General features: G+C 46.9%; 1 protein-coding gene across 1 annotated transcript in view; it reads left to right on the top strand.

The window, feature by feature from the left end:
• Window positions 1-13991, top strand: part of LOC126528135 (ATP-binding cassette sub-family C member 3-like) — a 109847-nt gene that overhangs the window by 51042 nt on the left and 44814 nt on the right. The window contains exons 11-15 of the mRNA XM_072284544.1: window positions 4498-4653; window positions 5723-5885; window positions 8309-8581; window positions 11921-12262; window positions 13311-13457. Of these exons, the coding sequence (XP_072140645.1) occupies window positions 4498-4653; window positions 5723-5885; window positions 8309-8581; window positions 11921-12262; window positions 13311-13457 (1081 nt within the window). The remainder of the gene's footprint in view (window positions 1-4497; window positions 4654-5722; window positions 5886-8308; window positions 8582-11920; window positions 12263-13310; window positions 13458-13991) is intronic.

The raw sequence follows: 13991 nt of genomic DNA, 5'->3' as shown, positions 1-13991 counted from the left end.
AAGATCACACTACAACAGAATAGACTTTACACATCTGAAAACTATTCTATCATTGCTTTGATGGCCTTTTTTAATCCCGGCAAATTTGTCTGATCCAGTACAGCACTGCGAAGGTTTAAATATTATGGGGTTTTACGTGCCAAAACCACTTTCTGATTATGAGGCACGCCGTAGTGGGGGACTCCGGAAATTTCGACCACCTGGGGCTCTTTAACGTGCACCTAAATCTAAACACACGGGTGTTTTCGCATTTCGCCCCCATCGAAATGCGGCCGCCGTGGCCGGGATTCGATCCCGCGACCTTGTGCTCAGCAGCCTAACACCATAGCCACTGAGCAACCACGGCGGGTAGCACTGGGAAGGTTATTGAACAGGTGGGGGATATAGTACCGTCTTTGTCCTTGTCTATAACGAGTTCTTGTCCGAGGAACTACATATCTGGGATGACTACGTAAAGCAACGCTTTTATGGACAGTTTTTCGGAAAGCATTGCTCCAGAAATAACGCATCACAATTGTCGAACGAAACAAAGACGCAAGATCGGGCATTTCTACATGACGAAATAAATTATCCGCGGTTTGGTTGTACGCAACACTTTTTAGTATGTTTTTTTTGAATGGGCTGTCAATTTGATGTTTCCAAAATCCGCTGCAATTAAAAAAACAGCAAATGCCGTACCTTATATGCCAGTAGCCTAAAGCATGCACTATCACTTTTGTAATCTTGGTAGGTGCATAACTCCTTATACGGTAAAGGAGACATGCAACATTGCGTAATCGCGCACAAAATTGAGCCATTTGAATATTCCATGAAAAGTCAGCCCCAAAGTATACTCCAAGGTACTGACACTATCCGCATATTGTGCTAGGTCACAAACACAGTCTAAGCAATCAGAACCGTGAAGGAAGACATGTTGACTTGTTACAAGAGCCTTTAACGGATTTCTGAAACATACAAATCGAGTTTTTCGAGCACTGACCTTTATGCGTTTTTTTTTTAAACCAGTTCATCACATTTTTTATGTCGCTTTGAAGGAAACCGACAGCTGTTTCGTACTGTATGTGCTTAGAAACAAGCAACGTATCATCTGCATACTGGAAAATCGTACATGAAGTATTTACCTATGTCAAGTCACAAGCGTACAAATTAGAAAGAAGCGGAGACAAAACGGAACCCTGTGGGACCCCTGCGTTAAGTAACCGTAAAGAACTCTTTTGGTCGCCAACAGATAGCATCTGAGACCGATTTACCAGGTAGTTTCGTATAAATGCATGGAAATATCCCCCAAACCCGTAATTGTGTAGTTTAGCACACAGAATGTTGTGGCTTACTGATTCGAAAGCCTTAGATATATCTAAAAAAAGCGCACACGCTACCTGGTTAAGTTCAAATGTTTCATATAGAACATCCGGGAGTTCTTCAAAAGGCGCATGCGTGCTTCTACCAGACACGAAGCTATACTGGGAAGATGATAAGATGTTATGTTTTAAAACGAACCCCTCAGTCGTTTCAAGCACATGTCTTTCCAACAGTTGCGCTAAGAAAGGAAGAACGGAGATGGGGCGATAGTTATCTGGCTTCGAAGCATCTCCGCCCTTAAATATCGGGGTCACGTGTGCTCTCTTGAGTGCATCTGGTATTATCCAATCATGAAGGATTCTATTAAAGATAAAAAGAAGCGGATAGGCCAGAACTCTGACGTTGCAACATATGTCTTCTGTCGATATGCCATCAAGACCGACAGCGCGGCTTTTTCCAGATCGATGCAACAATCGATGTTAGTCTTGTTTAGTTATTGGTGGAAGAAATGCCGAATCTAGTATTGAACCAAGACCACCGTTGTGACCAATAGGATTAGTGGCTCCATCATTATCAGCGCAAACCGAAGAAAAGAAATCATTAAAGCTGTCCGCCAGATTTTGATTGATAGATCCGAAAATTTTTGCTATCGGGTGCAAATGCGTACATAGATAAGAGCATCTAAGCTCATTTACCAGGGACCACATTTTAGCGGGTATATAACGCGACGAAAAAAATTTATTACGATAGTAGTTGCTCTTAGAACAGCGCATCAGTGCTATAACTTTGTTCCGGGCTTCTCGATGGAGACGTTTTAGCGTTTCGTCATCAGGGTGCTGTCGACACCGCTTCCACAGGTTTTTCTTTTCTTCAGTAGCTTTTATTATCCGATTGCTCAGCCAGTATAGGTGTGGTCTTCGCTTTCGGACCAAGACTTTTTCTACATGTCTTCTTTAAATCGGGAATCGCCACTATAAAACTGATATATACACCGTTCGGACAGCTATTTGTTAACATTGCATTCCAGTCATAGTGGGAAACTAGTCGGTCGAATTTAAAGCAATCAAATATTTCAATGCATTGGGATTCTTTACTTTGGGATGGCTGGAAACTTGGGAATGAAAGCTGGCATCCTATATAATAGTGGTCCGCCAGCCTTTTTGTCACTCGGACGGAATTGATATTCGAAAAATCTATTGAACGGACATCACGTGGTCAATACAGGAAGTCACAACACAAGACAAAAGAAGCTCCTCTCGTATAGCCTCGTTAACAACTGACTCAATGCCATAGTCAGCTATGATGTTCAAGTAATTGGTAACCATGGCTTCCTCAGAGTTTAAAATGTCTATGTTAATGTTTCCGATGAGACAAACGTTCAAATTAGGAGGTAGACAACTGAGATTTCGCCTTAGTTCATTCAAACATGTTTGCACTTGTTCGGATGGGGGACGATAAATCGGAGCCAACAACAAAGCCACGTTAGAATTTTCCAAGCGGAAGGCGAGGCTTTCCGCCCCCGTAAAAGTAAACGTCGTAATTGTAGTTAGCAATTTAGACTTGATGAAAACTGCTATTCCACCACCTCTCCTGGCCGTTCTGGTGAAAAAGTGTTCTTGGTAATTCGGTAGACGGAACTGCGGCAACATACAATCTTGAAAATTTAATTCCGACAGTATAAATGCATCCACTAAGGCCATGATGTCAGTAACATCGACAAGGAACTGATCCCAGTATTTTCTTATGCTTCTTATGTTTATGTGAACGACTGAAAAAGAAGGCTTATCACAGTTTTTCACGATAGATCCAAATGAACCGAAGTCCGGGAGAGGAATATAGTTTATCGCCATGAGTTTAAATCATCTTATCGATGTTAGTGACGGAGGCAATCCTGATGACAGGGCCTCCGTTTTGCTTTCGTGCAAAGATCTTTGCATTCCTTACCCAGACAAACTTATAGCTGTTTTATTTGCATTTAGATCGAGTTTTCCAAAAAAGTTGCTTAGTAGCGTGGGTCAGGTTTGCATTGAGATACATAGCATGTACGTTTTTCTTTTGTGCCAAGGCACGAAGCTTGCCACGAGCCGCTAGCCAAGTGTCCCGCATGAACGGGGACGAAAATCTAATGAGCATGATGGGCGTTTTATCTTTTCTGGCAGGCAGACGGTGGATCGCCAACTATGCCACGGTGTTCAAAATCTATTATTTCTAGCTTCTGTGCGAGATCCGCGATAGCAGTTCGCAAGTTTTCTCCCGGTGAAAATGGAAGCCCGTGTAGCTCAAGGTTCGATAGCCTGTTATACTGCTCATAGTCATTTATATCAGCCCGCAACTGAACAATCATAGTGGATTGGGTATTCACTGTTTCTGTCAGCGACACCACCTTAGTTTCTAGGCTTTTCAAGGCCGAGTCAGACTCTTTTTGTCTCTATCACAACAGTGTCATAGGCTGAAGACAGGAACTGTACGGAGTTTTGCAGTTCAACTACAGTCTCTTTAACTACATTTCAACTACAGTCTAATAATAATAATAATAATAATAATAATAATAATAACAATAATAATAATAATAATAATATAGCCAAGTCACTTTCGTGAAGCAGCAAGGCGTCACAAAAGCTCATATTCGAGGAGATCAGACGCGCACCAACCTATTCACTATTCGAGAGAAGGGGTGAGAAATGCCTTTCTGCTCCCATTAAATGAGCATCCGTGATCCAATGTGTAAGAACGATGATAAAAGAAAATAGAATTCTAAATTTTAGCAAACTACATTCGTAATGGTAACATTTTGGGCAAGGGAGACGTGATTGCTCCCTTGAGGTGGGGCTAAATAAAATGTTACGTGGAAAAGAGAAGTACGAAATAATATTTACGGAATAATGACAGAATATTTACCATAACTGCAGCGGCTAACAAGATGGCAGTAAGCTCGCTAAGTTAATAGCGTCGTCTTCTGCAGACTAACCTTAAACGTCTTCTTCGTCAGCCTGTCACAATATTAAGTCAACGACAGGCGAAACTGCTCCCATAACTGTCAAAACCCATTCCTTTGGTGGCGAAGCGCGCAAAAAAGCATGTGACCCCAGTGTCAACTCTACATATCTATCGAAAAAAAAAAAAGGTAAATCCTGCCTTTACTTTAGCATACCTGTTCACGTCGGTGTACTAGACCAAATAACGCTTGTTGAATTACAGACTGTTGTACTCTCTTCCTCACCGCAGGCAAAAGGCGACAACCACGGGCCGTTTTGTCGCCACGATCGTGCGGGTACTCTGGATTGACGTCCTGTGGACAGTCGTAAGCACCCTCAGCTACTTCGGATGCGTGATCATCAAGGTGCCGATTCTCGAGTGAGTGAATCTCGGACGACCGCTCCTCCATGGAAAAAATTAAGTTATGGGGTTTTACGTGCCAAAACCACTTTCTGATTATGAGGCACGCCGTAGTTGGGGGGGGGCTCCGGAAGTTTCGACCACCTGGGGTTCTTTAACGTGCACCTAAATCTAAGTACACGGGTGTGTTCGCATTTCGCCTCCGTCGAAATGGGGCCGCCGTGGCCGGGATTCGATCCCGCAACCTCGTGCTCAGCAGCCCAACACCATAGCCACTGAGCAACCACGGCGGGTCTACCGCTGTCCCACCATTGACCACCCTTGCCCTGCAACAAGCTTAGACGCCACAAGGGAGGAACGGTTGATGTCCAAGCGGAACATTGTTCTGATGCTATGGTCTCTGCCCACCTGCTGCTGCAACAAGCATTGCGTTAACGTGACGCAAGCGAGGAACAGTGCCAGGAGGAACGCAATACGCAATGTCTCCTTTCTTGTTCGTCCGCTGAAATTTCTTGCGTCCGTCTCGTTGGCGCTGCGGTGATTGGTTTAAGTTGGTTCCGTTTTTTTTTTAGTTTGCTTAAGTTATAAACGTTCGCTCCGTGGTAAAACCCGAAATATGAAGCGCCACTCAATACGCGCCATAGGGAATCATCCCAATCACCTCGCACTTGTGAGGGCCCGTCAACGGACGTAAATGTGCAATGAGAAATGACGGTCACATTAGAGAAGGGATGCCCAACAGTGGAGCCAAGTGAGTTAACTTTATTGGAAAAACTTTCAGAATTATCATGCCAGAAGCCAGTAACTCTTGACCTATTTTCCTTTGTTTATTATTTCTTACGTCAGGGCTGGCACCACTAATTCGAATGAAACTTCAGAAAAAAAAAAATGCGTCAGGTAGAGGCTGTTGTGTGAGCTTCTTGCCTTTACAGTTTGCAAACAGCTGCGACAAAAGCCGGTTCAGTGCGGCGAGTGTGAAAGTATACAGAAAAAAAAATGGGAGGGCACGATAAGTCGCTCCCATGCTGTGCAAATGGGCATGCAACATCCGAAGTGGCTGAACACTCCTGATTGACGGCGTGCGCAGGTCCCTTATCGAAGCGCCCAGCGACTGGCACAGGGCCACGTCGGCGGTGCTGTTCGCGGCTGCCTCGGTGGCAGACCTGGTGCTGTGCTCCTACCAAACGCACGTGTCACTGCGAATGTGCATGCGTGTGCGTTCCATGCTCCAGGCCGCCATCTTCGCAAAGGTATACGTGTGCATTCGCGGTGGTGCACGTCACACTGTGTCACTTGCCCATTACTCACGCGAAGCCTTCCGCACGCGGCGGCCTGTACAACTAAACGCGGTAATAGCAAACCGCATCATCATCATCATCATCATCATAATCATCATCAGCATCATCATCATCATCATCATCATCATCATCGTCGTCATAATCATAATCATCATCACCATAATAATCATCATCATCATCGTCGCCATAATCATAATCATCATCATCATCACCATCCTAATCATCATCTAATTCATATCCATCCAACTCACGGAGGAAGGAAACTCAGGCGAGGCCCTGACGTCACTCTTTGTGAAGCGAAAGTGAAGCCGGAAGTTGGCGTTGCTCATGGCGTTGCTCCGCCTATCGGGCCCGCTCTCCTCTCTTGTTTACATTACTCGCGAAACCACGCCGCGCTGCGCGCAACCGTGCTGCTCGGACCCGCGCGCTCCGCAGCAATACCAAACAATCGTTAGCACGTTAGCATGATTCCGCCAAAGAGGGTAAAATTTCCCGCGGATATTCCTTCGCCCGTTGCCATTGCCGTGGCGCGGTACTTTGCGTACAGCGTTGCATGCGCGCTCATTTCGCGAACTTTAGCTCCTCCTGTCCCACCTGGCCACAGCAACATCCGGTAGAGCACGGTCCAGATAACGCAGCCCAACAAAACACGGTGACCAACGGAAACCTGCCCGCACGGCGCCTTTGCCACGGTACACAACCTACGGAGCAACACGTGCGAGCGCACAGAACAATAACAAAGCCGCCATTGTGGCCCGAATTGTGGCCCGAATTGTGGGCCACTACAGCAAAGAAATAAAAAAACAGCAAAACAAAGGAGAACCTACTACGTCATTTCCTCCACACTTTTCTCCTAGCGCGCGGAGGGGGTAGGGCCTCTCCTCAGTTTCCTTCTTCCACGATCCAACTGCAAGACGAAGGTCTCATTTCAGCGATCTCAAACTGTTTCTTTCTTGTGGTAGCCGATCCCATTTTATGCCCTGCGAATTTCCTAATTTCACGACGTAATTCTCTGGCGTCACCCCCCCCCCCCCCCCCGCAAGTGCACTTCTCTTACCTTGGCACCCATTCAGTAACTCTAATAGACAAACGGTTATCAGCCCTACGCATTTCCTTACATGGCCTGAGAAGTTCCCCTTTTCCGCATGATGCCAACTACACACACAGCTGCCTACCTGTCTGAATAACAAAGATATGCCGCACCAATTACTTCATCGCCAATAAGGTCATCACCAATTCGGTCATCGAGGTGACCTATTCTTCAGGAAACAGCCTGCACAATAATACGTGGTTATGTTGAACTTGGGTACACTGAATCAACTCTTTAGAACCAAAACATTTCGAATGACTTCAACGAAAAGGATCTCCTTCTGTATAACTCGGTACCGGGTTTCTTTAGCTTCAAACGCCGATCCGAGTGGCTTCGGGAATCCCAGCCATAAAAGGGTGGAAATTTTTTCGTGGCCGAAGTGGCACTATCTTCTACTTCTCCGTCTCTTCTTTTTTTTTTCTGGGGGAGAGGTAGGGAGGGGGTGGGATTCCCTGCGGGGAAGCACCCTGGCCTTCTGTCTCCGACCGCTGATGATGACGATGATGACGATTTACTGGCATCCCCTTTGACACTTGGTGATGACAAATAGTCACCTAGCTAGCCTACTCGAGTTAATCGATGTATGCTATACAAGCTTCTCATTCTAGCATTTTTGCATGCATCTCCTTAATATTTTTATCTTTCTCAAAATTTCTCTAACTTGTACCGCTACACCTGCCTGTAACGGATCTGGTCGTATATGAATCTCTTCCCTGCTTCTTTTTTTTCTCTTTTTTCTACCAATACTCTAAATGTCTCTTGTTTATCTAGGCTGCTGACCAGTGCATGCTTCCGTTCACTTTATACCTAAGCACTCCAGGAAGATGTACGTTTCCTGCGGGGGCCACCGAGTCAATCGCTTCGTCTTCGGTTAGGATGTGCTCAGCGGTCTCCGGATCGCGCTACACACACGCCTCATATGGTTGCTAGTATTTGCTGCGTTATGTTCTCCTCCTTAGACAGCCAGCTCGAGCCTCAAATAGGAAGGTACTGCCCTTTGTGTTATCCTACGGAGTTTTCCTTCTCATTTCTTTATTCACATTATTGTAAGCGCCACCACCACGACCCGCGATGGTTGCGCCAGCTTTCGGCATATTCCCAAGGGTCGGGTTCCTAGCCGTACGTCATTCCGCGGGGTTAGACGAACGCAGGTCGCATGGAATTAAGGATTTATTTATTTATTTTATAGGTGGTCAGCGAGATGGATAAGGTTTGTGCCGAATGCAGATTTAAAAGGTGGTTGCTGTAAAAAAAAACCCTCTTTGTAATACCTCTTTTCTCCGGCTTACCCTGGTCGCAGATGACGCGCCTGTCGCCGTCCGCACTGACTCGCAACCCGTCTGGCTACGTGGTCTCCGTGCTCGGCGTGGACTGCGCGCAGCTGGGGGCCAGCATGCTGCAGTTCCCGCTTCCCGTGATTGGCTCACTGTGCATGCCGCTGGTGCTGGGGCTGCTCGCCATTCGCGCCGGGACCGTGCCGGCGCTAGGATGCGCGGTGTGGCTCATGATCGTCCTCTTCCTGCCCTTCCCGACGTCGGTGCTGCAGAACGCGCTGTGGGTAAGGAGCGAGTGATTGAAGTGAGTGAGTGAGTGAGTGAGTGAGTGAGTGAGTGAGTGAGTGAGTGAGTGAGTGAGTGAGTGAGTGAGTGAGTGAGTGAGTGAGTGAGTCCTCTTCTTGCCCTTCCCGACGTCGGTGCTGCAGAACGCGCTGTGGGTAAGGAGCGAGTGATTGAAGTGAGTGAGTGAGTGAGTGAGTGAGTGAGTGAGTGAGTGAGTGAGTCCTCTTCTTGCCCTTCCCGACGTCGGTGCTGCAGAACGCGCTGTGGGTAAGGAGCGAGTGATTGAAGTGAGTGGGTGAGTGAGTGAGTCCTCTTCTTGCCCTTCCCGACGTCGGTGCTGCAGAACGCGCTGTGGGTAAGGAGCGAGTGATTGAAGTGAGTGAGTGAGTGAGTGAGTGAGTGAGTGAGTGAGTGAGTGAGTGAGTGAGTCCTCTTCTTGCCCTTCCCGACGTCGGTGCTGCAGAACGCGCTGTGGGTAAGGAGCGAGTGATTGAAGTGAGTGAGTGAGTGAGTGAGTGAGTGAGTGAGTGAGTGAGTCCTCTTCTTGCCCTTCCCGACGTCGGTGCTGCAGAACGCGCTGTGGGTAAGGAGCGAGTGATTGAAGTGAGTGAGTGAGTGAGTGAGTGAGTGAGTGAGTCCTCTTCTTGCCCTTCCCGATGTCGGTGCTGCAGAACGCGCTGTGGGTAAGGAGCGAGTGATTGAAGTGAGTGAGTGAGTGAGTGAGTGAGTGAGTGAGTGAGTGAGTGAGTGAGTCCTCTTCTTGCCCTTCCCGACGTCGGTGCTGCAGAACGCGCTGTGGGTAAGGAGCGAGTGATTGAAGTGAGTGAGTGAGTGAGTGAGTGAGTGAGTGAGTGAGTGAGTCCTCTTCTTGCCCTTCCCGACGTCGGTGCTGCAGAACGCGCTGTGGGTAAGGAGCGAGTGATTGAAGTGAGTGAGTGAGTGAGTGAGTGAGTGAGTGAGTCCTCTTCTTGCCCTTCCCGATGTCGGTGCTGCAGAACGCGCTGTGGGTAAGGAGCGAGTGATTGAAGTGAGTGAGTGAGTGAGTCCTCTTCTTGCCCTTCCCGACGTCGGTGCTGCAGAACGCGCTGTGGGTAAGGAGCGAGTGATTGAAGTGAGTGGGTGAGTGAGTGAGTCCTCTTCTTGCCCTTCCCGACGTCGGTGCTGCAGAACGCGCTGTGGGTAAGGAGCGAGTGATTGAAGTGAGTGAGTGAGTGAGTGAGTGAGTCCTCTTCTTGCCCTTCCCGACGTCGGTGCTGCAGAACGCGCTGTGGGTAAGGAGCGAGTGATTGAAGTGAGTGAGTGAGTGAGTGAGTGATCCCTACTTCAATTTCGAAACTTGCGCTACTCAGAAAGTTGGTCCTGAAACATTCCGCCCTTCTGTGATCTTAGCCCACTCGAAGTGAACATTAGCCAAGAAACAAATTATACCTGCGTATTCCTTGTTGATACAGGTCAACGTTGTTTTGTCCCTACCATATGGTATTCATATAGCACACTTCCTTCAAATACCAATTAGCCATCACCTAAAGTAGCGCAAAGTATTCTTGCAAAAGTCGCCTCACTAATTTGTTAAGCCAATGCTGCCGTTCTTCGATATGTCTCTTAATGGCCCACCTCGCTGTCTGCCGGCATCCTGTCTAGCTCTGCCAATAAAGTGTCTGCCCCGGAAAGGCGCGAGTGACAGCTTGAAACCATGGAATATGATGATCTTCTCTTTATTCTTTATTTTTTAACTGTGATGCTATCTTTCTAAATACCTGTATGAGTTTCAGTTGTAGCTTCGTGCTAATGTCGACATTTTATTTATTTTATTTAATTGTACATACTGCAGCCCCATATGAGGGCTACTGCAGGAGTGGGTAGAACAGTGGTGAACAAAAAAATAAAGTGAAATCAACAATGACTCTTACAACACTTGTACCACAGTCAAAGAACTGGAAAACCGTTTTTATTGATTCTTAAAAGCACCGAAACAGCGAAATACATACACCTAAACTATAAACTAGACCTAATTTAAGCAGTTACACATACTGGTTTTCATAGAGAGCACCTTCGATTTCGCTTATCCGTAGTGAACGAAGGCAGCCAGGTAAGGAATTTCATACTTCTATTGTGCGGAGAAAGAAGCTGTACTTGAATATATTTGTACGGGCATAGAAAGGGTTCAGATTAAGCTCGTGGAAGTTACGCGTGCAAAGAAGGCTTGGTGAAAGATATGCAAGCTGTGTTGGAAATACGACAGGCCTTGTTAATTCAACTGTGCAATAATTTTAATTATTCCACATCACGACGCAGTGAAAGTAACGTTAGTTTCGGCGTAGGAAGGGTAGACTAGGGTGAAAAATAGTGGTGAAAAATGAAACAGACGGCTTTTTTCTGAACTGCTTCTAGTTTGATTATGTTATTTCGGTTATCAGAATGGCGCCAACATCGATAACGGGGTGAGCAAGAGTTTTATACATTAAGAGTTTAGTTGCCTTCGGAGCCTTTTGTATGATACGACGTAGGTATCGAAGTTATTTCAGGGTCTTTGAAGATGTTTTGTCAATGTGTGTAGTCCATGAGAGATTGTGAGCAAATGTTACGCCAAGGTATTTGTATTGTCGAACTCTGGTCAAAGATGATCTATTCAAGGAATACGTCGCAATTACAGGTGCTGCTCTTTTCGTGAAGAACAAAACCGGTTTTTTTAATTAATGTTCATTTTCTATTTTTCACACCAAGGACCGAAAGAAGCAAAGGAATCGTTCAGTCGCTTCTAACTAGTCGCAGAGCCAATCACGTCGTATACGACGAAATCGTCAGCATTAAGGCGGATGCTGGAAGCAACATTTTTTGGGAGGTCATTGACATACATTAAAAACAATAAAGGAGCCAGGAGGGATCCTTGAGGAACCCCAGAGCCTACTTCAAGTATGGGTGACCTTGTTGAACTAAAGTCGACGTATTGGGTCAAAAGCGTGGCAGTTTGGGCGAGTTGGCAGGTCATAACTTCTTTAGGCTTGTAGCGCAGCTCAGAAAAAGCAAAAAGGAGGGTGGAAGGGGTAACCAAAGGAAACGGAGAACAGAGTGAGCGGTCACTCTGTTCTCCCTTCCCTTTCATTCCCCCTTACCCCCTCCTTTTTGCTCTTTCTGAGCTGCGCTACAAGCCTAAATAAAAAAATATTGACGTATTGGGGCCGTTTAGAAAGGAAGATAGCAATCCAATCGGCCAGACGGGATTTTTTTAGTATTTCATCAAACTACACACACCTCGCGGATTGGCGCATCATTCTGTTCTTTTCTTTTTTTGCTTCATTCTTTTTTCCTCTTTTTTTTATTGCCATTCCATGCTACAGAAACGAGTGATGCGGTTCCGCGATGAGCGTCTGAAGAGCACCACGGACCTGCTGTCCTCGGTCCGCGTGGTAAAGCTGTACGCCTGGGAGGACGCCTACCTGGGCGCCGTGGGACGGACGCGAGACGCCGAGCTGGCCGTACTTCTGCGCACAAACATGCTGGACGGTGTCATGGACTCGATCTACAGCTCCACGTCTTCCATGGCATGTGTCTCCTATTTACGTGGAGCATACTGTAGAGTTGTCCTATGGCGTTTTGCTCGAGCAAAACTCAGACTCAAGCAAAACGCCGGTTGTATACAGGGTGTCCCAGCTAACCTTAGCCAGAGTTTAAAAAAATGCCAATGCCACGTAGCCGGACAGAACCAAGCTAACGTTTTTTTCCGTCACTTGGAGATACCCAAATTATTTTTTTTTCATTCCGCCTAATTAAGTAATTAGTCTTAATTAGTTGATCAAATGATATAGTTAGATGAAAAGTGTCAATGGAAATATTGTAGAGCGACATGAAAAGCTCCCGATACAGCTTTCTGTTGCTCAATACGTGCTCCATAACAGTTTTTCTTTTGTTTTCCGAGGGTGAAAGAAGCCCGCAAATGTAGGTAAAGTGGCTCCAGCGGCCAGTCGCACGGCAATTTTGCGTGCATGATAACTGACGTACGAGGCGGCTGCTCACGCACGTCGGAAGAAATACTCTTCTGTCATTTTTCCAACCACACAGCGTCATGCAGTTAGTTCAAAGAGCTGCCGTCTCATGGTGCAGTGGTCTTCGTGTATATGGCACTCATTGCTTAACCAACTTGATGCGAAAGACGCCAAGGCTCACTTCGCATTGTTGGACAGGGCTGTCCTGCGCGCATTGCCGGCATCACACTTTAGTCCAAGCGCAGTCCGGCGCCACTGAATCTTGAACAACCTACTTTTAAAGGCATGCATCATGATGGGGGCTCTGAAATTTTCAAGTAGAATATTTCGAATTAACTGATTCATTACGAGGACTCGCTACATTTCAACGGGAACAACAGTTAAATGTTTCAAAGCGTTGGCGAATCGAATACATGTTAAAGCACGTTTTGTTTTCTTGTTTCTCTGTGTGTTTGTTTGCCTGCTTGATACTTTTTTCTTTCTTTTGGTGGATTGCGATGGCGACTTCAATAATATTCACTCTGTTCATAATGCTTGACTCATCACGCAGAGTAAATGACAAAATTTAGCACATTGCAAGCAGCACAAGGGTGCAAGACTAGAAATTGCCCTAACGTAAGATGCCATGCAGTCACTCAAGAAGAGTAAATATCTTGCAACGCTTCGCTACTATAAGTCCAAGTGGTTTTCCCATGACATTACACAACACACAACAAGCTTCGTTTTCTTCGTTGTCTCAATGCAGTTGACCATAATCCTGTTCGGGCTTTTGGCTGCTGTGGGAGGGACAGACACGTTGACACCGACGCTGTCCTTCTCGTGCCTTTACTTACTGTCGCTGACCGACATGATCACCAACATGCTGGCCAACTCCCTGCGCATGAGGAGCCTGGTGAGTTGCAGCGATTCTCTCTCCGTAGGATTCACGAGTGGACTTCGTTCTGGTAGCCGCGTTCGCGCCGTCGGCGCCGCCACCACCGTCGTGCCGTCCTGGTGTCGATGGCACATGATCAGCCTGCGCGTGGAGGTCTCCTGAAATGCGCAGTGCTTTCGGCTGCAATACGTACGAAGCGAAGTAGACGCACCACCACGCTTTGCTTAGCGGCCCTGCCAAAGCTGGGGCAGCGATCGCGGTCCCTCCGCTAGCAAAATCTTTCCATGCACACGCGCATTTGCATTCTTCGTGAGGAGCTGTGCGCGTACCACACCACGGTGCACGCCCTTTCGTAGTCAGGGCATCCACCAGCCACGTAAGGCGAAAACTTTACGTGGTTGCCATGGCCTTGACAAATTGGGCAGACGCTTAAGACTGCTTACATGTGGGGAACGCGAAATCATTATACCGTTTGTAGGCCTCGGAACGTCGTCAACGCACTCATTTCATACGCTCACGGCGTGGCGCCACCACCTCGGCAACCGTCACGTA

Source organism: Dermacentor andersoni, chromosome 9 (genome assembly GCF_023375885.2).
Source record: "Dermacentor andersoni chromosome 9, qqDerAnde1_hic_scaffold, whole genome shotgun sequence".
NCBI classification, from domain to species: domain Eukaryota; kingdom Metazoa; phylum Arthropoda; class Arachnida; order Ixodida; family Ixodidae; genus Dermacentor; species Dermacentor andersoni.
The sequence above is the reverse complement of the archived record's forward strand: the minus strand, read 5'-3'. Positions and strand labels throughout refer to the sequence as shown.